The 27,642-nt window shown below is 40.1% G+C and overlaps 1 protein-coding gene across 5 annotated transcripts in view; it reads left to right on the top strand.

Moving 5' to 3' along the window:
* The window catches only part of Galk2 (galactokinase 2), a 141,185-nt gene that overhangs the window by 81,465 nt on the left and 32,078 nt on the right, over positions 1 to 27,642 (top strand). For all 5 annotated transcript variants that reach the window (XM_085834498.1, XM_021156374.2, XM_021156375.3 and 2 more), the window contains one exon: positions 2,480 to 2,690. In XM_085834498.1, the coding sequence (XP_085690624.1) occupies positions 2,480 to 2,690 (211 nt within the window). The remainder of the gene's footprint in view (positions 1 to 2,479; positions 2,691 to 27,642) is intronic.

Raw genomic sequence — 27,642 nt, 5'->3', positions numbered from 1 at the left:
GGAAGAAGAGGAGGGAAGAGGGGAGATGGTAAAGGAGGGAACATGAGGAGGGACAACTAACACTAAAGGACATTTGGACAACCATATGGAAACCTACTACCATAAAAGTTCCTAACATATAAACATATATAAAAGAAGTCCAAGTGGACCACCAAAAAATAGTGGTGACAGTGTCCCAAATAGACATTGTATGCCACCAAATAAATCCTCCAGTGCTAGTAATATGTTACATTATGTTGAGTCACTGACTAAATGGGTACTGTGGAACCTCCCCAAACATCATTGGCTATTGCCAACACTATTGCTTGCTTTCTACAACCTGATTGTAAGACCCTATTTCTGAAGATATGTATGCCATAGAACACTTGACAGAGTAGTGTTTGGGTGCCCAACTAGAAGATTCACCTCTACTAAGTAGTATTTATGGTACTAGAAGGTGCTCTAAACACTTTCAGAAGAGAAAGGTAGTCATCAATATCACCCATCTTCAAACCTTGCAACCTACAATGGTGCAATAGTTGCACATGTGTTACAGGAGTAGCCCACCACTTTAGAAAATTTAATTTAAGGCCTTCTCCATTTGAGATAGAGCCTATTAGGCTATTGCTAAAAGTACCAAGAACCTAACACTAGATAGGTCATGGGCCTAGGGGAAAACCTACCATTACTCTGCTAAAGGAACACACTAATAAAATGACTCCTTATTGCATACGGCTATATCCATAGATTAGTGCTTCATTCAGCCCACATCAGAGAATTTTCATCTTGCAGTAAATGCAAATTAACAGAGACACCCATAACTGGACAGTATACAGAGAATGACAGACTCAATCTTAGATGTGATGTCTTCATCAAACCCTCCTTTAAGGCTCAGGGATCTGAGTGGAAGAGGAGACAGAAAGCTTGTAAGAACCAGCTGGTGGAGGACCCAAAGGAAACAGTGTCTTCTAGATTGATGCACATATGACCTCACAGGGACGGATAGCATGCACCGGGCCTGCACAGATTCAAGGTAGACAGGGTCCCAGCATTGAAAAGAGGTAGTGGACATGGGCTCCCAACTGCTAACCAAGAAGCAATCTGTAACTGATACCCACTGGCGCTTATGAACCCTATTCAAGAACAGGCCCCATGACCAGGAATAGTTGGCCAACACAAATGTCATGTTTTTTGTTTCACTTGTTTTTGTTTTGCTTTGGCAGTTTTTGTCTTATTGGTGATGGTGTTGATTTTCATTGGTGTTGATTTTTATTTTCATTGTGGAGTGTTTTGAATTTGGATAGGTAGGGAGGTGGGAAGAATCTGGGAGGAGCTTGTGGAGGGGAAAATATCAAAATACATTGTATAAATGAAGGATTTTAAATAAAGAGCAAAAAGCAAATCAATAAAATGGAAGAGCAAATCAGATGACAACTAACATTCTATTTTCTCTGGATTTTTATTTTTGTACCTGCTGTCTTCACATCCAGACAATGAACTCTTGAGACCTTAGAGAGAGAAGAGCTTTCATTATTTCTCAGAGTCAGTGGCTTAGGGATAATGAAAGAAATGTATTCTGGGTTAGGACTCCCATGACTGCACCTGATTAGGAAGATTTGGTTTATTCCAGGCCTTCAATCGGATTGTGGGGCTACCTCAGAATATAGACTGGAAACCAAGCTTTTTCTGGAGGGTAAAGGAACATAGAGATGTACTACTACCAGAGACCTAATGAAGGGACTTTTCATAGGATCACCAATGAGGTTTTTATTTAAAAGGTGACACTTAACTCTAAATACTCAGATACTTAAATCCATTATTCATTTTCAAGACACCTATGATAAAAAGGGAGTATTTTAATAGAGTCAGCACTGCAGACTATATCTCAGGACTAAGGTCAAATGAAGTTTGAATAGATTTCTCCGGACTTTATACAGAAGGATGAAGTATAGATAGTCTGAGTAGAGATAAAAGAGTGAAACTATTCAAGAATAGCCCTTGAGCAGTGGTTTTAAGCCTCCCTAATGCTCTGACCTTTTAATATAGTTCCTCATGTTGGAATGACCCCCCTCCCCCTGCAGACAATTATTTTTGTTGCTACTTCATAACTATAAGTTTTACACTGTTATAAATTTTAATGTGTGTGTTTTCCAATCATCTTAGGCAGCCACTGTGAAAGATTTGGTCAACCCCCACAGGGGTTGTGACCCACGGGTTGGTGACTCTGCCCAAGGGATAGAGGTGACAAACAGAAACAAGAGTGAGGAATTGTGTGCCCACCACATGCTCCAGAATGCCTTTGCAATGCATGTGTTTTAGGTGACTGACATACAAGCAGATTTAATTCCAAACAACAGAGGCCACAATGCATTTCTGAGCAATAGTGGGAAGATTGTATAGTTTGAATGGAAAAAAAGAGTTCAAGTTGAATGTAACTAATTGAAACAGAACATTGACATCTGAAGTAAAACTTAACCTCTATCTTGGCTTGAACTTGCAGGTCCTTGCTAAACACAAAGGCTTGCAATGGGATAATGTCTTGCGGCTAGAGGAAGTGCAAAGCAAACTAGGGATTAGTCTGGAAGAGATGCTGTTGGTCACAGAGGATGGCCTTCATCCTGAACCCTACAGCCGGGAGGAGATCTGCAGGTGCCTGGGAATTAGCCTGGAGAAACTCCGCACCCAAATCCTGACTCCAAATACTCAAGATGGTGAGTCTTCTGGACAAAGAATTGAATGGCCCATTTGCCACACACAGATGGAAGTCTCCAGATTTCCCCATTGACACTACTGATTTAAAATCATGCCTTAAGGAATTTGGAGAATGCGTGTGTGCTTTGGCTAGTTGGATTATCTAGGTTCCCACCTATTCATTTATCAACAAACATTTCTTGTGTACAGCAGGCATTCTGTGTCCACAGGTAAACAACAATTCCTGCCCTCAGGAGGCTCTCAGCTCTGTAATTCCCTCTCTTTTTGTGGTTATTTTTTCCTATTTGCTTTGCAGTCATATCATTAATATAAACAATGTAGGTTAGAGCAATGCTCATAACTGCTCTAATATTACTTTGGAACATCAGAAAGTCTTTACTGCCCTTATTGAAGTTTGTAGCCTACAAAATGCAAAAATGGCAGGTTATCATTATTTTTTTGCTGGTTGCCTTTGAACAATGCTGTTTTTATCTGATGGTATCAGGAACAAATAGGGATGGGTTATATTTTGGAGAGCTTGGAATGGCTGTTCCTCTTAGAAGGAAAGTTTTTCTATTTGTGGGAAGCTGAGGACCTGGGCATCTAATTGAGATTTAATTTTGCATGAGAGGAAACTAGGGAGGAAGAGTTTGGTGCAGAGTTCAACCTCAGAGCCAGCTTCAATTGTGACATTCAGTTCACCTATACAACTGCTTACTGATCACTTGCTATGGAATTCTGATTTTATATATTGTCTGTCTGTATGCATGTCTACCATCTATCTATCATCTATCTGTCTATCTATCTATCTATCTATCTATCTATCTATCTGTCTATTTTTGTGGTACTAGGGGTTGAACCCAGGCCTTCATGCATGCCAAGCAAATGCTGTATCACTGACCTATAACTTCAGGGCTTAGTGCTAGAGAGATGAGTGTGGTCATGGATGTCCACTTGGGAGAATAGAAAAGAGAAGTCTTGCTGGCTTTACTAAGGATATAGCAGCTACCAAGAGTTAAAGCACAGATAAATCTGATTTTCAGGTTTTTTGAGACAAAATATCACTAAGTTGCCCAGAGAGGGCAACTCACTATGTAATCCAGGTTAGCCAATATAGAGTTTGGGATTCTCTAGCCCCAGTCTCCAGATCTCAAATTACAGGCCTGCGCCTTAAGAACTGGCACCAAAGTAGCATCTTACAGCTGCAACTTATGACAGCTTTGCGACAAGATAAGGGGATGCTTTGAGAACAAGGGCTGAGTTTTTTTGTTTCTAACATTCTTTTGCTATTTTAGTCCAAGCTCAGACTCAGTCTCTAGAAGTGGGTGAGCACACTTGACTGCTGGCCAAAGCAAGCCTACCACCTGTTTTTGTAAGAAGTTTTTTCTAGACCACAGTGATGTATTTGCTATGGTTCTTTGGTTTTACAAGAGCTGAGTATGACAGAGACTGAGTAACCACAAACCCAAGATATTTCCTATTTGGCCCTTTGTAGGAAAAGCTTGCTGGTTCTTACTCCAGAAAAGCAGTTGACTCAAGTTTTCTGCATGTTGCCATGAAAAGAGGCATAGGAGTGACTATGCAATGTACATGAACAGGGCTTAGTGCTGGAGAGATGAATGTGGCCATGGAGGTCCACTTGGGTGATCAGAAAAGAAAAGTCTTGCTGGCTTTACTAAGGATGTAGCAGCTACCAAGAGTTGAAGAACAGATAAATCTCAGGCAGAGGCATGAAGAGGGCTGCATGCCAGAGATGCAAGTGATTGGAAGTAATGCCTGCATCGGAGAGCCATGTGCTAGGAAGCAGAGCCACAGACCTACCTCACCAAAGAGCTTCAGAATCACACCGTGCATATGTGTGCTTCCTACCTGCATTTCCCCTCACATATGGGATACAGATTTAACAAATACATGTGACACTGAACCTGAAGGGGAGGAGAGGGACAGCAGGGTGATAGATAGGAGAGGGTAGTGAGGGGTTGGTATGAACAAAGCACAGTGACAAGCATTTAGGAAAATGTCATAGGGGAACTCGTTAACATGTTAAAGTTTATTAAATGAAGAAGTTGAGTAGAGCATTGGAAGGGAGGGTACCCAGCGGCTCTGACTTTCTCTTCTGACCCAAAATGTCTAATTTAACTTGGCAGATAGGCTGGGCAAGTAGAGCACAGTCTCTACCTTCCAGTAACTTGGTGTCTCACAGGGTAACTGCCACATAAGTCTGCCAAAAACTTGCTAGAATCAGTATGTTTATTAGGAGCCTTGGGATCCTGGAGGAGATGGAAGGAGATGGGTGACTTTAGTTCAGAAGGAGACTTGAATTTGGGCTGGCTCCTGTAGAAAAGCTGTGGACTCCCCAGCCTGAGAGGATGCTAGGCAACTGTAGACAGAGTAGAGGCTGAACAAAGACAAGGAGGCTCCAGGAGCTGAGTATTAGTGAGGGTGTGCCGGGAGGCACAGTGTGCAGTGAAAGGTAGTAAGCCCGTGGGCATGGATTGGCATGCATGCCCATTCATAAACTAGGTCACCACTCTACATTGAATAGATAAAGCATCAGTGAGGGCTAGCCTCTCAGGACAGCACAGGAGAATTCAGCTGGAGATGTTGGAGGAGGGAGGAAGGGAGAGAGGGAGAGAGAAAGTGGAGGGAGGGAGGGAGGGAGAGAGAAAGTGGAGGGAGGGAGGGAAGGAGGGAGGGAGGGAAGGAGGGAGGGAGGGAGGGAGGGAGGGAGAGAGAGAGAGAGAGAGAGAGAGAGAGAGAGAGAGAGAGAGAGAGAGAGAGAGAAGGAGAAGAAGAAGAAGAAGAAGAAGAAGAAGAAGAAGAAGAAGAAGAAGAAGAAGAAGAAGAAGGAGGAGGAGGAGGAGGAGGAGGAGGAGGAGGAGGAGGAGGAGGAGAAGGAGGAGGAGGAGGAAGAGGAGGAGGAGAAGGAGGAGGAGGAGGAAGAGAAGGGAAGCCAAGGCATGGACATCCTGGGACATTAAGGATGTTATACGAGAAGTAATTAGGGGAGACAAGGTGACAAATTCATTTCTTTCTGTCACCCTTTACCTCTAGTGCAGAACAAAGATGCAGAACAGCAGGTGTATATCTAAATGAAATGGTGAAGTTTGAGAGTCACTGGTGAAGAGATGAGGAAGTAGGAGGTGCGATGATGCTCTTGTCTTGGTCTTTCCATGGTGAACTTCCCTGAAGCCTCAGAGTCCTTGGAAGCTCCCCACTCCCCAAATGCTTCAACATGCTTCATCCCATGGCAACTCTTGTCTCTTCTGTCCCATCTACCTCTTTTTTTTAAAAATATTTTTATTAGGTATTTTCCTCATTTACATTTCCAATGCTACCCCAAAAGTCCCCCATACCCTCCCCCCCCACTCCCCTACCCACCCACTCCCACTTTTTGGCCCTGGCGTTCCCCTGTACTGGGGCATATAAAGTTTGCATGTCCAATGGGCCTCTCTTTCCAGTGATGGCTGACTAGGCCTTCTTTTGATACATATGCAGCTAGAGTCAAGAGCTGCGGGGTACTGGTTAGTTCGTAATGTTGTTCCACCTATCGGGTTGCAGATCCGTTTAGCTCCTTGGGTACTTTCTCTAGCTCCTCCACTGGGAGCCCTGTGATCCATCCAATAGCTGACTGTGAGCATCCACTTCTGTGTTTGCTAGGCCCCGGCATCGTCTCACAAGAGACAGCATTATCAGGGTCCTTTCAACAAAATCTTGCTAGTGTATGCAATGGTATCAGAGTTTGGAGGCTGATTAAGGGATGGATCCCTGGATATGGCAGTCTCTATAGTCCATCCTTTTGTCTCAGCTCCAAACTTTGTCTCTGTAACTCCTTCCATGGGTGATTGTTTCCAATTCTAAGAATGGGCAAAGTGTCCACACTTTGGTCTTCGTTCTTCTTCAGTTTCATGTGTTTTGCAAATTGTATCTTATATCTCGGTATACTAAGTTTCTGGGCTAATATCCACTTATCACTGAGTACATATCATTTGAGTTCTTTTGTGATTGGGTTACCTCACTCAGGATGGTGCCCTCCAGGTCCAACCATTTGCCTAGGAATTTCATAAATTCATTCTTTTAAATAGCTGAGTAGTACTCCATTGTATAAATGTACCATAATGTCTGTATCCATTCCTCTGTTGAAGGACATCTGGGTTCTTTCCAGCTTCTGGCTATTATAAATAAGGCTGCTATGAACATAGTGGAGCATGTGTCTTTCTTACTAGTTGGAACATCTTCTGGATATATGCCCAGGAGAGGTATTGCGGAATCCTCCAGTAGTACTATGTCCAGTTTTCTGAGGAACCTCCAGACTGATTTCCAGAGTGGTTGTACAAGCTTGCAATCCCACCAACAATGGAGGAGTATTCCTCTTTCCCCACATACTTGCCAGCATCTGCTGTCACCTGAATTTTTGATCTTAGCCATTCTGACTGATGTGAGATGGAATCTCAGGATTGTTTTGATTTGCATTTCCCTGATGATTAAGGATGCTGAACATTTTTTCAGGTGTTTCTCAGCCATTCGGTATTCCTCAGGTGAGAATTCTTTGTTTAGCTCTGAGCCCCATTTTTAATGGGGTTATTTGATTTTCTGGAGTCTACCTTAAGTTCTTTATATATATTGGATATTAGTCCCCTATCTGATTTAGGATAGGTAAAGATCCTTTCCCAATCTGTTGGTGGGCTTTTTGTCTTATTGACAGTGTCTTTTGCCTTACAGAAGCTTTGCAGTTTTATGAGGTCCCATTTGTCAATTCTCGATCTTACAGCACAAGCCATTGCTGTTTTATTCAGGAATTTTTCCCCTGTGCCCACATCTTTGAGGCTTTCCCCCACTTTCTCCTCTATAAGTTTCAGTGTCTCTGGTTTTATGTGGAGTTCTTTGATCCACTTAGATTTGACCTTAGTACAAGGAGATAGGAATGGATCAATTTGGATTCTTCTACATGATAACCACCAGTTGTGCCAGCACCATTTGTTGAAAATGCTGTCTTTTTTCCACTGGATGGTTTTAGCTCCCTTGTCGAATATCAAGTTGCCATAGGTGTGTGGGTTCATTTCTGGGTCTTCAATTCTATTCCATTGGTCTACTTGTTTGTTGCTATACCAGTACCACACAGTTTTTATCACAATTGCTCTGTAGTACAGCTTTAGGTCAGGCATGGTGATTCCACCAGAGTTTTTTATCCTTGAGAAGAGTTTTTGCTATCCTAGGTTTTTTGTTATTCCAGATGAATTTGGAGATTGCTCTTTCTAATTTGTTGAAGAATTGAGTTGGAATTTTGATGGGGATTGCATTGAATCTGTAGATTGCTTTTGGCAAGATAGCCATTTTTACAATGTTGATCCTGCCAATCCATGAGCATGGGAGATCTTTCCATCTTCTGAGATCTTCTTTAATTTCTTTCTTCAGAGACTTGATGTTCTTATCATACAGATCTTTCACTTCCTTAGTTAGAGTCACGCCAAGATATTTTATATTATTTGTGACTATTGAGAAGGGTGTTGTTTCCCTAGTTTCTTCCTCAGCCTGTTTCTTCTTTTGTTTGAGTTAATTTTATATCCAGCTACTCATTGAAGCTGTCTATCAGGCTTAGGAGTTCTCTGGTGGAATCTTTAGGGTCACTTATATATACTATTGTATCATCTGCAAAAAGTGATATTTTGACTTCTTCTTTTCCAATTTGTATTCCCTTGATCTCCTTTGTTGTCATATTGCTCTGGCTAGGATTTCAAGTATAATGTTGAATAGGTAGGGAGAGAGTGGACAGCCTTGTCTAGTTCCTGATTTTAGTGGGATTTCTTCCAGCTTCTCACTATTTACTTTGATGTTGGCTACTGGTTTGCTGTAGATTGCTTTTATCATGGTTAAGTATGAGCCTTGAATTCCTGATCTTTCCAAGACCTTTATCATGAATGGGTGTTGGCAAATGCTTTCTCAGCATCTAACGAGATGATCATGTGGTTTTTGTCTTTGAGTTTGTTTATATACTGGATTATGTTGATGGATTTCCGTATATTGAACCATCCTTGCATCCCTGGGATGAAACCTACTTGGTCAGGATGGATGATTGTTTTGATGTGTTCTTGGATTCAGTTAGCGAGAACTTTATTGAGGAATTTTGCATCAATATTCATAAGGGAAATTGGTCTGAAGTTCTCTATCTTTGTTGGGTCTTTTTGTGGTTTAGATATCAGAGTAATTGTGGCTTCATAGAATGAGTTGGGTAGAGTACCTTCTGTTCCTATTTTGTGGAATAGTTTGTGAAGAACTGGGATTAGATCTTCTTTTAAGGTCTGATAGAACTCTGTACTAAACCCATCTGGTCCTGGACTTTTTTTGGTTGGGACACTATTAATGACTGCTTCTATTTCTTTAGGGGATATGGGACATAGGCGTGTGGCTTCATTTCTGGGTCTTCAATTCTATTCCATTGGTCTACTTGTCTGTCAGTATACCAGTACCATGCAGTTTTTATCACAATTGCTCTGTAGTAAAGCTTTAGGTCAGGCATGGTGATTCCACCAGAGGTTCTTTTATCCTTGAGAAGAGTTTTTGCTATCCTAGGTTTTTTGTTGTTCCAGATGAATTTGCAGATTGCCCTTTCTAATTCGTTGAAGAATTGAGTTGGAATTTTGATGGGGATTGCATTGAATCTGTAGATTGCTTTTGGCAAGATAGCCATTTTTACAATGTTGATCCTGCCAATCCATGAGCATGGGAGATCTTTCCATCTTCTGAGATCTTCTATAATTTCTTTCTTCAGAGACTTGAAGTTTTTATTATACAGATCTTTCACTTCCTTAGTTAGAGTCACGCCAAGATATTTTATATTATTTGTGACTATTGAGAAGGGTGTTGTTTCCCTAATTTCTTTCTCAACCTGTTTATTATTTGTGTAGAGAAAGGTCATCAACTTGTTTGAGTTAATTTTATATCCAGCTACTTCACCGAAGCTGTTTATCAGGTTTAAGAGTTCTCTGGTGGAATTTTTAGGGTCACTTATATATACTATCATATCATCTGCAAAAAGTGATATTTTGACTTCATCTTTTCCAATTTGTATCCCTTTGATCTCTTTTTGTTGTCGAATTGCTCTGGCTAGGACTTCAAGTACAATGTTGAATAGGTATGGAGAGAGTGGACAGCCTTGTCTAGTCCCTGATTTTAGTGGGATTGCTTCAAGCTTCTCACCATTTACTTTGATGTTGGCTACTGGTTTGCTGTAGATTGCTTTTATCATGTTTAGGTATGGGCCTTGAATTCCTGATCTTTCCAAGACTTTTATCATGAATGGGTGTTGGATCTTGTCAAATGCTTTTTCCGCATCTAACGAGATGATCATGTGGTTTTTGTCTTTGAGTTTGTTTATATACTGGATTACGTTGATGGATTTCCATATATTGAACCATCCCTGCATCCCTGGGATGAAACCTACTTGGTCAGAATGGATGATTGTTTTGATGTGTTCTTGAATTCGGTTAGCGAGAACTTTATTGAGGATTTTTGCATCAATATTCATAAGGGATATTGGTCTGAAGTTTTCTATCTTTGTTGAGTCTTTTTGTGGTTTAGGTATCAGAGTAATTGTGGCTTCATAGAATGAGTTGGGTAGAGAACCTTCTGTTTCTATTTTGTGGAATAGTTTGGGAAGAACTGGGATTAGATCTTCTTTGAAGGTCTGATAGAACTCTGCACTAAACCCATCTGGTCCTGGGCTTTTTTTGGTTGGGAAACTATTAATGACTGCTTCTATTTCTTTGGGGGATATAGGGCTGTTTAGATCATTAACCTGATCTTGATTCAACTTTGGTACCTGGTATCTGTCTAGAAACTTGTCCATTTCATCCAGGTTCTCCAGTTTTGTTGAGTATAGCCTTTTGTAGAAGGATCTGATGGTGTTTTGGATTTCTTCAGGATCTGTTGTTATGTCTCCCTTTTCATCTCTGATTTTGTTAATTAGAATACTTTCCCTGTGCCCTCTAGTGAGTTTGGCTAAGGGTTTATCTATCTTGTTGATTTTCTCAAAGAACCAGCTCCTCTTTTGATTGATTCTTTGAATAATTTTTCTTGTTTCCACTTGGTTGATTTGCCCCTGAGTTAGATTATTTCCTGCCATCTAATCCTCTTGGGTGAATTTGCTTCCTTTTACCTAGAGCTTTTATGTGTGTTGTCAAGCTGCTAGTGTGTGCTCTGTCTAGTTTCTTTTTGGAGGCACTCAGAGCTATGAGTTTCCCTCTTAGAAATGCTTTCATTGTGCCCCATAGGTTTGGGTATGTTGTGGCTTCATTTTCATTAAACTCTAAAAAGTCTTTAATTTCTTTCTTTATTACTTCCTTGACCAAGGTATCATTGAGAAGAGTGTTGTTCAGTTTCCACGTGAATGTTGGCTTTCCATTATTTATGTTATTATTGAAGATCAGCCTTAGTCCATGGTGGTCTGATAGGATGCATGTGACAATTTCAATATTTTTGTATCTGTTGAGGCCTCTTTTGTAACCAATTATATGGTCAATTTTGGAGAAGATACCATGAAGTGCTGAGAAGTAGATATATCCTTTTGTTTTAGGATAAAATGTTCTGTGGATATCTGTTAAATCCATTTGTTTCATAACTTCTGTTAGTTTCACTGTGTCCCTGTTTAGTTTCTGTTTCCACGATTTGTCCATTGATGAAAGTGGTATATTGAAGTCTCTCACTATTATTGTGTGAGGTGCAATGTGTGCTTTGAGATTTAATAAAATTTCTTTAATGAATGTGGCTGCCCTTGCATTTGGAGCATAGATATTCAGAATTGAGAGTTCCTCTTGGAGGATTTTACCTTTGATGAGTATGAAATGTCCCTCCTTGTCTGTTTTGATAACTTTGGGCTGGAAGTCGATTTTATTAGATATTAGAATGGCTACTCCAGCTTGTTTCTTCAGATCATTTGCTTGGAAAATTGTTTTCCAGCCTTTCACTTTGAGGTAGTGTCTGTCTTTTTCCCTGAGGTGGGTTTCCTCTAAGCAGCAGAATGTTGGGTCCTGTTTGTGTAGCCAGTCTGTTAATCTATGTCTTTTTATTGGGGAATTGAGTCCATTGATATTAAGAGATATTAAGGAAAAGTAATTGTTGCTTCCTTTTAATTTTGTTGTTAGATTTGGCATTCTGTTCTTGTGGCTGTCTTCTTTTTGGTTTGTTGAGGGATTACTTTCTTGCTCTTTTGAGGGCTTGGTTTCTCTTCCTTGTTTTTTTTTTTTTTCTGTTATTTTCCTTTGAAGGGCTGGATTCGTAGAAAGATAATGTGTGAATTTGGTTTTGTTGTGGAATACTTTGATTTCTCCATCTATGTTAATTGAGAGTTTGGCTGGGTATAGTAGCCTGGGCTGGCATTTGTGTTCTCTTAGTGTCTGTATAACATCTTTCCAAGATCTTCTGGCTTTCATAGTCTCTAGTGAAAAGTCTGGTGTATTTCTGATAGGCCTGCCTTTATATGTTACTTGACCTTTTCCCCTTACTGCTTTTAATATTCTATCTTTATTTAGTGCATTTTTTGTTCTGATTATTATGTGTCAGGAGGAATTTCTTTTCTGGTCCAGTCTATTTGGACTTCTGTAGGCTTCTTGTATGTTCATGGGCATGTCATTCTTTAGGTTTGGGAAGTTTTCTTCTATAATTTTGTTGAAGATATTTGCTGGCCCTTTAAGTTGAAAATCTTCATTCTCATCTACTCCTATTATCCATAGGTTTGCTGGTCTCATTGTGTCCTGGATTTCCTGGATGTTTTGAGTTAGGATCTTTTTGCATTTTGTATTTTCTTTGATTGTTGTGCTGATGTTCTCTATGGAATCTTCTGCACCTGAGATTCTCTCTTCCATCTCTTGTATTCTTTTGCTGATGCTCACATCTATGGTACCAATTTTCTTTCCTAGGGTTTCTATCTCCAGCGTTGCCTCACTTTGGGTTTTCTTTATTGTGTCTACTTCCCTTTTTAGGGCTTGGATGGTTTTATTCAATTCCATCACCTGTTTGGTCATGTTTTCCTGCATTCTTTAAGGGATTTTTGTGCTTCCTCTTTAAGGTCTTCTACCTGTTTAGCAGTGTTCTACTATATTTCTTTAAGTGACTTATTAAAGTCCTTCTTGATGTCCTCTACCATCATCATGCCATATGCTTTTAAATCTGGGTGTATCTTTTCGGGTGTGTTGGGGTGCCCAGGATTGGGTGGGGTGGGAGTGCTGTTAGTCTTAAGAGTAACACCCGGAGTAACTGGGATTACCAGGATCCAGGGATGTAGGAACCCCTGCCCACCCAGTGGCACAGGTTCCTTCAGATCTGAACCTACACCCAGAGCAGACCTGGGGTGCTGTTTCTGAATCAACTCTTACAACACCTAGAGGGAGCCCTACTTCAGGTGCTCTGAAACACCCAGGATCACAGGATCACAGAGGAAGCTTGGCTCCCAGGAGATCGGACACACTCAGAAGCACTGGAACTCTGACATAGGCAAGATCAGAGTTGAGGCCTCAACATCTTTTCCAAAACCTAGTGTAACTGGGACCCCCACAGGAACCACGGACATAAACTCCAGCCCAGCTAGAGAACACTGGTTCCTTCCAGCTTGTACCTGTTCTGGGAGGAAACATAGGGCTCTGGCTCTCCACCCACCCCTGCAACACTCAGAGAAACCTTGACTCCCAGGAGCTCTGAAACCCGAGATCACAGGATCACAGGATCACAGGATCACAGATACAGCTGGACTCTGAGGAGTTCTGACACAACCAGGATCACAGGAGGTACAGTCAGAGACAGCAAGGGCAGGTAGTACTAGAGATAACTAGAAGACTAGAGGCAAGCACAAGAATATGAGCAACAGAAACCAAGGCTACTTGGCATCATCAAAATCCAGTTCTCCCACCACAACAAGTCCTGGATACCCTAGCACAACAGAAAAGCAAGACTCTGACTTAAAATCACATCTCATGATAAGGTTAGAGGATTTAAAGAAGGACATAAATAATTCCCTTAAAGAAATACAGGAGAACACAAGTAAACAGGTAGAAGCTCTTAAAGAAGAAACACAAAAATTGCTTAAAGAATGACAGGAAATCACAACCAAACAGGTGAAGGAATTGAACACAATCATCCAGGATCTAAAAATGGAAATAGAAATAATAAAGAAGTCACAAAGGGGGACAACCCTGGAGATAGAAAACCTGGGAAAGAGATCAGGAATTATAGATGCAAGAAGCACAAACAGAATACAAGAGATAGAAGAGAGAATCTCAGGTGTAGAAGATGCCATAGAAAACATTGACACAACAGTCAAAGAAAATGAAAAATGAAAAAAAGCTCCTATCTCAAAACATCCAGGAAATCCAGGACACAATGAAAGAATGAATCCTAAGGATAATAGGTATAGAAGAGAGTGAAGATTCCCAACTTAAAGGAACAGTAAATATCCTCAACAAAATTGTAGAAGAAAACTTCCTTAATCTAAAGAAAGAAATGCCTATGAACATATAAGAAGCCAAATAGATTGAAGCAGAAAAGAAACTTCTTCTGTCACATAATAATCAAAACACCAAATGCACAAAACAAAGAATATTAAAAGCAGTAAGGGAAAAAGGTTAAGTAACATATAAAGTCAGAGCTATCAGAATTACACTAGACTTCTCACCAGAGACTATAAAAGCTAGAAGATCCTGGGCAGATGTCATACAGACCCTAAGAGAGCACAAATGCCAGGCCAGGCTACTATACCCAGCAAAACTCTCAATTACCATAGATGGAGAAACCAAGATATTCGATGACAAAACCAAATTTACACAATATGTTTCCTCAAATCCAACCCTACAGAGTATAATAGATGAAAATCTCCAACACAAGGAGGGTAATTACAGCCTAGAAAAAGCAAGAAAATAATTTTTCAACAACCTCAAAAAGAAGATAGCCAAACAAACATAATTCCACCTCTAACAACAAAAATAACAGGAAGGCACATTCACTTTTCCTTAATATCTCTTAATATCAATGAACTCCATTCCCCAGTAGAAAGACATAGACTCTCAGACTGGATACATAAACATGACCCAGAATTTTGCTGCATACGGGAAACACACCTCAGTGACAAAGACAGACATTATCTTAGAGTAAAAGGCTAGAAAGCAATTTTCCAAGCAAATGGTCCCAAAAACCAAGCTGGAGTAGCCATTCTAATATTGAATAAAATTGACTTTCAACCAAAAGTTATCCAAAAGAATAAGGAAGGAAACTTTATACTCATCAAAGGAAAAATCTACCAAGATGAACTCTCAATTCTGAGCATCTATGCTCCAAATGGAAGGGCATCCACATTCATAAAAGAAACTTTACTAAAACTCAAAGCACACATTGCACCTCACACAGTAATAGTGCAAGACTTCAATACCCACTCTCATCAATGGATAGATCATGGAAACAGAAACTGACCAGAGACACAGTGAAACTAACAGAAGTTACAAACTAAATGGATCTTGCTGATATCTATAGAACATTTCATCCTAAGACAAAAGAATGTACCTTCTTTTCAGCACCTCATGGTATTTTCTCTAAAATTGACCATATAATTGGTCACAAAAAAGGCATCAACAGATACAAGAAGATTGAAATAATCCCATGCATCCTATCAGATCACCACGGACTAAGGCTGGTCTTCAATAACAACAAAGACAGCAGAAAGCCCACATACACATGGAAGCTGAACAACACCCTACTCAATGATAACTTGGTCAAGGAAAAATAAAGAAAGAAATCAAAGATGTTATAGAATTTAATGAAAATGAAGGCAAAAAATTCCCAAATTTATGGGACACAATGAAAGCAGTAATTCGAGGAATAATCCTAGTTCTGAGTGCCTCCCAAAAGAAACTGCAGAGAGCATACACTAGCAGCATGACAGCACACCTGAAAGCTCTAGAACAAAAAAGAAGTAAATACACCCAAGAGAAGTGGATGGTAGGAAATAATCAAACTCAGGGCTGAAGTCAACCAAGTAGAAACAAAAAGAACTATACAGAGAATCCACACAACCAGGAACTGGCTCTTTGAAAAAATCAACAAGATAGGTAAACCCTTAGCCAGACTAACAAGAGGGCATAGAGACAGTATCCAAATTAACAAAATCAGAAGTGCAAAAGGAGACATAACAACAGAAACTGAGGAAATTAAAAAAAAAAATCAGATCCTACTACAAAAGCAAAAATCCACGAAACTGGAAATGGACAATTCTCTAGAGACATACCAGGTACCAAAGTTAAATCAGGGTGAGATAAACCATCTAAACAGTCCCATAACCCCTAAAGAAATAGAAGCAGTCATTAAACATCTCCCAACCAAAAAACAAACAAAAACAAACAACCCCCCCAAAACCCCCAAATCCAGGACCAGATGGGTTTAGTGCAGAATTCTATCAGATCTTCAAAGAAGACCTAATACCAATACTCCTCAAACTATTCGACAAAATAGAAACAGAAGGAACACTAGCCAATTTGATCTATGAAGTCACAATTACATTTATACTGAAACCACAGAAAGACCCAACAAAGAAAGAGAACTTCAGACCAATTTCCCTTCTAATTATTGATGCAAAAATATTCAATAAAATTCTTGCCAATCAAATCCAAGAACACATCAAAATGATCATCCACCATGATCAAGTAGGCTTCATCCCAGGGATAGAGTGATGGTTCACTATATCAAAATTTGTCAACCCACTGTATAAACAAACTCAAAGAAAAAACTCAGAGGGTCATCTCATTAGATGCTGAGAAAGCATTTGAAAAAATTCAACACCCCTTCATGGTAAAAGTCTTGGAAAGATCAGAAATTCAAGGACCATACTTAAACATAGTAATAGCAATATACTGCAAACCAGTAGCCAACATCAAACAAAATGGAGAGAAACTTGAAGCAATCCCACTAAAATCATGGACTAGACAAGGCTGCCCACTTTCTCCTTATCTATTCATTATAGTATGTGAATTTCTAGCTAGAGCAATTAGACAACAGAAGGCAGTCAGAGGGATACGAATTGGAAAGGAAGAAGTCAAAATATTACTATTTGCCAATGATATGATAGTATACTTACATGACCTCAAAAATCCACCGGAAAACTCCTAAACCTAATAAACAACTTCAGCAAAGTGGTCTGATATAAAATTAGCTCAAACAAATCAGTAGCCTTCCTATCCTCAAAGGATAAATGGGCTGAGAAAGAAATTAGGGAAATCACACCCTTCACAATAGTCACAAACAATATAAAATTTCTTGGTGTGACTCTAACCAAACAAGTGAAAGATCTGGATGACAAGAACGTCAAGTCTCTGAAGAAATCGAAGAACATCTCAGAAGAAGGAAAGATCTCCCATGCTCATGGATTGGTATGATTAATATAGTGAAAATGGTCATCCTGCTGAAAGCAATCTACAGATTCAATGCAATCCCCATCAAAATTCCAACTCAATTCTTCATAGAGTTAGAAAGAGCAATGCTGAAATTCATTTGGAATAATAAAAAACCCAGGATAGAGAAAACTATTCTCAACAATAAAAGAACTTCTGGTGGAATCACCATCCTTGAACTCAAGCTGTACTACAGAACAATTATGATAAAAACTGCCTGGTACTGGCCACAAGCCTCTTCCGGTCAGAAAAGCACCTGAGCAGCTGGGGCGCAGGGTCTGCTGACACTCGCCAACTGCCCACAACACCCGCCACAGGATCTTAAGACTTCTGGTGAGGGGAGCACAGCTTCTGCTCCAATCCAATTGCGCGGGACCTGAGACTGCATTAGTTAGGGAAGCAGAAACCAGCCTGAGTAGGGCCACAGGCCTCACCCGGCCGGATCAGCGCCAGGGTAGCGGGAGCGCAGGGTTGCCTGACACCCGCCAGCTACCCACGACCCCCGCCACAGGATTTTGGGACTGCTGGTGAGTGGAACACAGCTTCTGCTCCAGTCCAATCACGCGGGACCTGAGACTGCTCTGGTTGGGGAGAGAGAAATCCGGCCCACACAGGGCCACAAGCCTCTTCCGGTCAGAAAAGCACCTGAGCAGCTGGGGCGCAGGGTCTGCTGACACTCGCCAACTGCCCACAACACCCGCCACAGGATCTTAAGACTTCTGGTGAGGGGAGCACAGCTTCTGCTCCAATCCAATTGCGCGGGACCTGAGACTGCATTAGTTAGGGAAGCAGAAACCGGCCTGAGTAGGACCACAGGCCTCATCCGGCTGGATCAGCGCCGGGGTAGCGGGAGCGCAGGGTTGCCTGACACCCGCCAGCTACCCACGACCCCCGCCGCAGGATTTTGGGACTGCTGGTGAGTGGAACACAGCTTCTGCTCCAATCTTTAAATAGTGACAACGATAACAACTAACCCCAGAGATTACCAGATGGCGAAAGGTAAACGTAATAATCTTACTAACAGAAACCAAGACCAGTCACCATCATCAGAACCCAGCACCCCCACTTCACCCAGTCCAGGGCACCCCAACACACCGGAAAAGCTAGACACGGATTTAAAAGCATATCTCCTGATGATGATAGAGGACTTCAAGAAGGACGTTAATAACACACTTAAAGAAATGCAGGAGAACACTGCTAAAAAGGAAGAAGACAATAAAGAGGAAGCACAAAAATCCCTTAAAGAATTGCAGGAGAACACTGCTAAAGAGTTACAAATCCTTAAAGAAAAACAGGATAACATAATCAAACAGGTAGAAGTCCTTAAAGAGAAACAGGAAAACACATCCAATCAGATGATGGAAATGAACAAAACCATACTAGACCTAAAAAGGGAAGTAGACACAATAAAGAAAACCCAAAATGAGGCAACACTGGAGATAGAAACCCTAGGAAAGAAATCTGGAACCATAGATGCAAGCATCAGCAACAGAATACAAGAGATGGAAGAGAGAATCTCAGGTGCAGAAGATTCCATAGAGAACATGGGCACAACAATCAAGGAAAATGGAAAATGCAAAAAGATCCTAACTCAAAACATCCAGGAAATACAGGACACAATGAGAAGACCAAACCTACGGATAATAGGAGTGGATGAGAATGAAGATTTTCAACTCAAAGGACCAGCAAACATCTTCAACAAAATTATAGAAGAAAACTTCCCAAATCTAAAGAAAGAGATGCCCATGAACATACAAGAAGCCTACAGAACTCCAAATAGGCTGGACCAGAAAAGAAATACCTCCCGACACATAATAATCAGAACAACAAATGCACTAAATAAAGATAGAATACTAAAAGCAGTAAGAGAAAAAGGCCAAGTAACATATAAAGGCAAGCCTATCAGAATTACACCAGATTTTTCACCAGAGACTATGAAAGCTAGAAGATCCTGGACAGATGTTATACAGACACTAAAAGAACACAAATTCCAGCCCAAGCTACTATACCCAGCCAAACTCTCAATTAACATAGATGGAGAAACCAAAGTATTCCACGACAAAGCCAAATTCACACATTATCTCTCCATGAATCCAGCCCTTCAAAGGATAATAACAGAAAAAAACCAATACAAGGACAGGAACCACGCCCTAGAAACAACAAGAAGGTAATCCCTCAACAAACCTAAAAGAAGACAGCCACAAGAACAGAATGCCAACTTTAACAACAAAAATAACAGGAAACAACAATTACTTTTCCTTAATATCTCTTAATATCAATGGACTCAACTCCCCGATAAAAAGACATAGACTAACAAACTGGCTACACAAACAAGACCCAACATTTTGCTGCTTACAAGAAACTCATCTCAGAGAAAAAGAAAGACACTACCTCAGAATGAAAGGCTGGAAAACAATTTTCCAAGCAAATGGTCTGAAGAAACAAGCTGGAGTAGCCATTCTAATATCAGATAAGATTGACTTCCAACCCAAAGTCATCAAAAAAGACAGGGAGGGGCACTTCATACTCATCAAAGGTAAAATCCTCCAAGAGGAACTATCAATCCTGAATATCTATGCTCCAAATACAAAGGCAGCCTCATTCATTAAAGAAACTTTAGTAAATCTCAAAGCACACATTGCACCTCATACAATAATAGTGGGAGACTTCAACACACCACTTTCACCAATGGACAGATCATGGAAACAGAAACTAAACAGGGACACAGTGAAACTAACAGAAGTTATGGATCAAATGGATCTGGCAGATATCTACAGAACATTTTACCCTAAAACAAAAGGATACACCTTCTTCTCAGCACCTCATGGTACCTTCTCCAAAATTGACCACGTAATTGGGCACAAAACAGGACTCAACAGATACAAAAACATTGAAATTGTCCCATGCATCCTATCAGATCACCATGGACTAAGGCTGATCTTCAATAACAAAATAAATAATAGAAAGCCAACCTTCACGTGGAAACTGAACAACACTCTTCTCAATGATACCTTGATCAAGGAAGGAATAAAGAAAGAAATTAAGGACTTCTTAGAGTTCAATGAAAATGAAGCCACAACATACCCAAACTTATGGGACGCAATGAAAGCATTTCTAAGAGGAAAACTCATAGCTCTGAGTGCCTCCAAAAGGAAACTAGAAAGAGCACACATTAGCAGCTTGACAACACACCTAAAAGCACTAGAACAAAAGGAAGCAAATTCACCCAAGAGGAGTAGACGGCAGGAAATAATCAAACTCAGGGGTGAAATCAACCAAGTGGAAACAAGAAAAACTATTCAAAGAATCAACCAATCAAGGAGCTGGTTCTTTGAGAAAATCAACAAGATAGATAAACCCTTAGCCAGACTCACTAGAGGGCACAGGGAAAGCATCCTAATTAACAAAATCAGAAATGAAAAAGGAGACATAACAACAGATCCTGAAGACATCCAAAACACCATCAGATCCTTCTACCAAAGGCTATACTCAACAAAACTGGAGAACCTGGATGAAATGGAGAAGTTCCTAGACAGATACCAGGTACCAAAGTTGAATCAAGATCAGGTTAATGATCTAAACAGCCCTATATCCCCCAAAGAAATAGAAGCAGTGATTAATAGTCTCCCAACCAAAAAAAGCCCAGGACCAGATGGGTTTAGTGCAGAGTTCTATCAGACCTTCAAAGAAGATCTAATCCCAGTTCTTCACAAACTATTCCACAAAATAGAAACAGAAGGTACTCTACCCAACTCATTCTATGAAGCCACAATTACTCTGATACCTAAACCACAAAAAGACCCAACAAAGATAGAAAACTTCAGACCAATATCCCTTATGAATATTGATGCAAAAATCCTCAATAAAATTCTTGCTAACCGAATCCAAGAACACATCAAAACAATCATCCATCCTGACCAAGTAGGTTTCATCCCAGGGATGCAGGGATGGTTCAATATACGGAAATCCATCAACGTAATCCATTATATAAACAAACTCAAAGACAAAAACCACATGGTCATCTCGTTAGATGCGGAAAAAGCATTTGACAAGATCCAACACCCATTCATGATAAAAGTCTTGGAAAGATCAGGAATTCAAGGCCCATACCTAAACATGATAAAAGCAATCTACAGCAAACCAGTAGCCAACATCAAAGTAAATGGTGAGAAGCTTGAAGCAATCCCTCTAAAATCAGGGACTAGACAAGGCTGTCCACTTTCTCCATACCTATTCAACATTGTACTTGAAGTCCTAGCCAGAGCAATTCGACAACAAAAGGAGATCAAAGGGATACAAATTGGAAAAGATGAAGTCAAAATATCACTTTTTGCAGATGATATGATAGTATATATAAGTGACCCTAAAAATTCCACCAGAGAACTCCTAAGCCTGATAAACAGCTTCGGTGAAGTAGCTGGATATAAAATTAACTCAAACAAATCAATGGCCTTTCTCTACACAAAGGATAAACAGGCTGAGAAAGAAATTAGGGAAACAACACCCTTCTCAATAGTCACAAATAATATAAAATATCTTGGCGTGACTCTAACTAAGGAAGTGAAAGATCTGTATAATAAAAACTTCAAGTCTCTGAAGAAAGAAATTATAGAAGATCTCAGAAGATGGAAAGATCTCCCATGCTCATGGATTGGCAGGATCAACATTGTAAAAATGGCTATCTTGCCAAAAGCAATCTACAGATTCAATGCAATCCCCATCAAAATTCCAAATCAATTCTTCAACGAATTAGAAAGTGCAATCTGCAAATTCATCTGGAATAACAAAAAACCTAGGATAGCAAAAACTCTTCTCAAGGATAAAAGAACCTCTGGTGGTATCACCATGCCGGACCTAAAGCTCTACTACAGAGCAATTGTGATAAAAACTGCATGGTACTGGTATAGTGACAGACAAATAGACCAATGGAATAGAATTGAAGACCCAGAAATGAACCCACACACCTACGGTCACTTGATCTTCGACAAGGGAGCTAAAAACATCCAGTGGAAGAAAGACAGCATTTTCAACAAATGGTGCTGGCACAACTGGTTGTTAACATGTAGAAGAATGCGAATCGACCCATTCCTATCTCCTTGTACTAAGGTCAAGTCTAAGTGGATCAAGGAACTTCACATAAAACCAGAGACACTGAAACTTATAGAGGAGAAAGTGGGGAAAAGCCTTGAAGATATGGGCACAGGGGAAAAATTCCTGAATAGAACAGTAATGGCTTGTGCTGTAAGATCGAGAATTGACAAGTGGGACCTCATGAAACTACAAAGCTTCTGCAAGGCTAAAGACACCATCAATAAGACAAAAAAACCACCAACAGATTGGGAAAGGATCTTCACCTATCCTAAATCAGATAAGGGACTAATATCCAATATATATAAAGAACTCAAGAAGGTGGACTCCAGAAAGTCAAATAACCCCATTAAAAAATGGGGCTCAGAACTGAACAAAGAATTCTCGCCTGAGGAATACCGAATGGCAGAGAAACACCTGAAAAAATGTTCAACATCCTTAATCATCAGGGAAATGCAAATCAAAACAACCCTGAGATTCCACCTCACACCAGTCAGAATGGCTAAGATCAAAAATTCAGGTGACAGCAGTTGCTGGCGAGGATGTGGAGAAAGAGGAACACTCCTCCATTGTTGGTGGGATTGCAAGCTTGTACAACCACTCTGGAAATCAGTCTGGAGGTTCCTCAGAAAATTGGACATAGTACTACCGGAGGATCCAGCAATACCTCTCCTGGGCATATATCCAGAAGATGTCCCAACCGGTAAAAAGGACACATGTTCCACTATGTTCATAGCAGCCCTATTTATAATAGCCAGAAGCTGGAAAGAACCCAGATGTCCCTCAACAGAAGAATGGATACAGAAATTATGGTACATTTACACAATGGAGTACTACTCAGCTATTAAAAAGAATGAATTTATGAAATTCCTAGCCAAATGGATGGACCTGGAGGGCATCATCTTGAGTGAAGTAACACAATCACAAAAGAACTCACACAATATGTATTCACTGATAAGTGGATATTAGCCCAAAACTTAGGATACCCAAGATTTAAGGTACAATTTGCTAAACGCATGAAACTCAAGAAGAATGAAGACCAAAGTGTGGACACTGTGCACCTTCTCAGAATTGGGAACAAAACACCCAGGGAAGGAGTTACAGAGACAAAGTTCGTAGCGGTGATGAAAGGATGGACCATTTAGAGACTGCCGTACCCAGGGATCCATCCCATAATCAACTTCTAAACGCTGACACCATTGCATACACTAGCAAGATTTTGCTGAAAGGACCCAAATATAGCTGTCTCTTGTGAGACGATGCTGGGGCCTAGCAAACACAGGAGTGGATGTTCACAGTCAGCTATTGGATGTATCACAGGGCTCCCAATGGAGAAGCTAGAGTAAGTACCCAAGGAGCTAAAGGGATCTGCAACCCTATTGTTGGAACAACATGATGTACTAACTAGAACCCCGGAGCTCTTGTCTCTAGCTGCATATGTATCGAAAGATGGCCTAGTCAGCCATCAATGGAAAGAGAGGCCCATTGGACTTGCAAACTTTATATGCCCCAATATAGGGGAATGCCAGGGCCAAAAGAATGGGAATGGGTGGATAGGGAAGTGGGGGGGCGCTATGGGGGACTTTTGGGATAGCATTGGAAACGTAATTGAGGAAAATATGTAATAAAAATATTAAAAAAAAAAAAAAAAAAAAAAAAAAAAGAAGATTTTCAACTCAAAGGACCAGCAAACATCTTCAACAAAATTATAGAAGAAAACTTCCCAAATCTAAAGAAAGAGATGCCCATGAACATACAAGAAGCCTACAGAACTCCAAATAGACTGGATCAGAAAAGAAATACCTCCCGACACATAATAATCAGAGCAACAAATGCTCTAAATAAAGATAGAATACTAAAAGCAGTAAGAGAAAAAGGCCAAGTAACATATAAAGGCAAGCCTATCAGAATTACACCAGATTTTTCACCAGAGACTATGAAAGCCAGAAGATCCTGGACAGATGTTATACAGACACTAAAAGAACACAAATTCCAGCCCAGGCTACTATACCCAGCCAAACTCTCAATTAACATAGATGGAGAAACCAAAGTATTCCACGACAAAACCAAATTCACACATTATCTCTCCACGAATCCAGCCCTTCAAAGGATAATAACAGAAAAAAACCAATACAAGGACAGGACCACGCCCTAGAATCAACAAGAAGGTAATCCCTCAACAAACCTAAAAGAAGACAGCCACAAGAACAAAATGCCAACTTTAACATCAAAAATAACAGGAAACACCAATTTCTTTTCCTTAATATCTCTTAATATCAATGGACTCAACTCCCCGATAAAAAGACATAGACTAACAAACTGGCTACACAAACAAGACCCAACATTTTGCTGCTTACAGGAAACTCATCTCAGAGAAAAGGATAGACACTACCTCAGAATGAAAGGCTGGAAAACAATTCTCCAAGCAAATGGCATGAAGAAACAAGCTGGAGTAGCCATTCTAATATCTGATAAGATTGACTTCCAACCCAAAGTCATTAAAAAAGACAGGGAGGGACACTTCATACTCATCAAAGGTAAAATCCTCCAAGAGGAACTATCAATCCTGAATATCTATGCTCCAAATACAAAGGCAGCCACATTCATTAAAGAAACTTTAGTAAATCTCAAAGCACACATTGCACCTCATACAATAATAGTGGGAGACTTCAACACACCACTTTCACCAATGGACAGATCATGGAAACAGAAACTAAACAGGGACACAGTGAAACTAAGAGAAATTATGAATCAAATGGATCTGGCAGATATCTACAGAACATTCTATCCTAAAACAAAAGGATATACCTTCTTCTCAGCACCTCATGGTACCTTCTCCAAAATTGACCACATAATTGGTCACAAAACAGGCCTCAACAGATATAAAAATATTGAAATTGTCCCATGCATCCTATCAGATCACCATGGACTAAGGCTGATCTTCAATAACAAAATAAATAATAGAAAGCCAACCTTCACGTGGAAACTGAACAACACTCTTCTCAATGATACCTTGGTCAAGGAAGGAATAAAGAAAGAAATTAAGGACTTTTTAGAGTTCAATGAAAATGAAGCCACAACATACCCAAACTTATGGGACGCAATGAAAGCATTTTTAAGAGGAAAACTCATAGCTCTGAGTGCCTCCAAAAGGAAACTAGAGAGAGCACACATTAGCAGCTTGACAACACACCTAAAAGCACTAGAACAAAAGGAAGCAAATTCACCCAAGAGGAGTAGACGGCAGGAAATAATCAAACTCAGGGGTGAAATCAACCAAGTGGAAACAAGAAAAACTATTCAAAGAATCAACCAATCAAGGAGCTGGTTCTTTGAGAAAATCAACAAGATAGATAAACCCTTAGCCAGACTCACTAGAGGGCACAGGGAAAGCATCCTAATTAACAAAATCAGAAATGAAAAAGGAGACATAACAACAGATCCTGAAGACATCCAAAACACCATCAGATCCTTCTACCAAAGGCTATACTCAACAAAACTGGAGAACCTGGATGAAATGGACAAGTTCCTAGACAGATATCAGGTACCAAAGTTGAATCAAGATCAGGTTAATGATCTAAACAGCCCTATATCCCCCAAAGAAAGAGAAGCAGTCATTAATAGTCTCCCAACTAAAAAAAGCCCAGGACCAGATGGGTTTAGTGCAGAGTTCTATCAGACCTTCAAAGAAGATCTAATCCCAGTTCTTCACAAACTATTCCACAGAATAGAAACAGAAGGTACTCTACCCAACTCATTCTATGAAGCCACAATTACTCTGATACCTAAACCACAAAAAGACCCAACAAAGATAGAAAACTTCAGACCAATATCCCTTATGAATATTGATGCAAAAATCCTCAATAAAGTTCTTGCTAACCGAATCCAAGAACACATCAAAACAATCATCCATCCTGACCAAGTAGGTTTCATCCCAGGGATGCAGGGATGGTTCAATATACGGAAATCCATCAACGTAATCCAGTATATAAACAAACTCAAAGATAAAAACCACATGGTCATCTCGTTAGATGCGGAAAAAGCATTTGACAAGATCCAACACCCATTCATGATAAAAGTCTTGGAAAGATCAGGAATTCAAGGCCCATACCTAAACATGATAAAAGCAATCTACAGCAAACCAGTAGCCAACATCAAAGTAAATGGTGAGAAGCTTGAAGCAATCCCTCTAAAATCAGGGACTAGACAAGGCTGTCCACTTTCTCCATACCTATTCAACATTGTACTTGAAGTCCTAGCCAGAGCAATTCGACAACAAAAGGAGATCAAAGGGATACAAATTGGAAAAGAGGAAGTCAAAATATCACTTTTTGCAGATGATATGATAGTATATATAAGTGACCCTAAAAATTCCACCAGAGAACTCCTAAGCCTGATAAACAGCTTCGGTGAAGTAGCTGGATATAAAATTAACTCAAACAAATCAATGGCCTTTCTCTACACAAAGAATAAACAGGCTGAGAAAGAAATTAGGGAAACAACACCCTTCTCAATAGTCACAAATAATATAAAATATCTTGGCGTGACTCTAACTAAGGAAGTGAAAGATCTGTATAATAAAAACTTCAAGTCTCTGAAGAAAGAAATTCTAGAAGATCTCAGAAGATGGAAAGATCTCCCATGCTCATGGATTGGCAGGATCAACATTGTAAAAATGGCTATCTTGCCAAAAGCAATCTACAGATTCAATGCAATCCCCATCAAAATTCCAAATCAATTCTTCAACGAATTAGAAAGAGCAATCTGCAAATTCATCTGGAATAACAAAAAACCTAGGATAGCAAAAACTCTTCTCAAGGATAAAAGAACCTCTGGTGGAATCACCATGCCGGACCTAAAGCTCTACTACAGAGCAATTGTGATAAAAACTGCATGGTACTGGTATAGTGACAGACAAATAGACCAATGGAATAGAATTGAAGACCCAGAAATGAACCCACACACCTATGGTCACTTGATCTTCGACAAGGGAGCTAAAAACATCCAGTGGAAGAAAGACAGCATTTTCAACAAATGGTGCTGGCACAACTGGTTGTTAACATGTAGAAGAATGCGAATCGATCCATTCCTATCTCCTTGTACTAAGGTCAAGTCTAAGTGGATCAAGGAACTTCACATAAAACCAGAGACACTGAAACTTATAGAGGAGAAAGTGGGGAAAAGCCTTGAAGATATGGGCACAGGGGAAAAATTCCTGAATAGAACAGTAATGGCTTGTGCTGTAAGATCGAGAATTGACAAGTGGGACCTCATGAAACTACAAAGCTTCTGCAAGGCTAAAGACACCATCAATAAGACAAAAAAACCACCAACAGATTGGGAAAGGATCTTCACCTATCCTAAATCAGATAAGGGACTAATATCCAATATATATAAAGAACTCAAGAAGGTGGACTCCAGAAAGTCAAATAACCCCATTAAAAAATGGGGCTCAGAACTG

This window comes from Mus caroli, unplaced genomic scaffold, assembly GCF_978045245.1.
Source record: "Mus caroli unplaced genomic scaffold, Mus_caroli_1 scaffold_2, whole genome shotgun sequence".
In the NCBI taxonomy this organism is placed as follows: Eukaryota; Metazoa; Chordata; class Mammalia; order Rodentia; family Muridae; genus Mus; species Mus caroli.
Note: the sequence above shows the minus strand (reverse complement) of the source record. Positions and strands in the feature narration are given on the sequence as shown.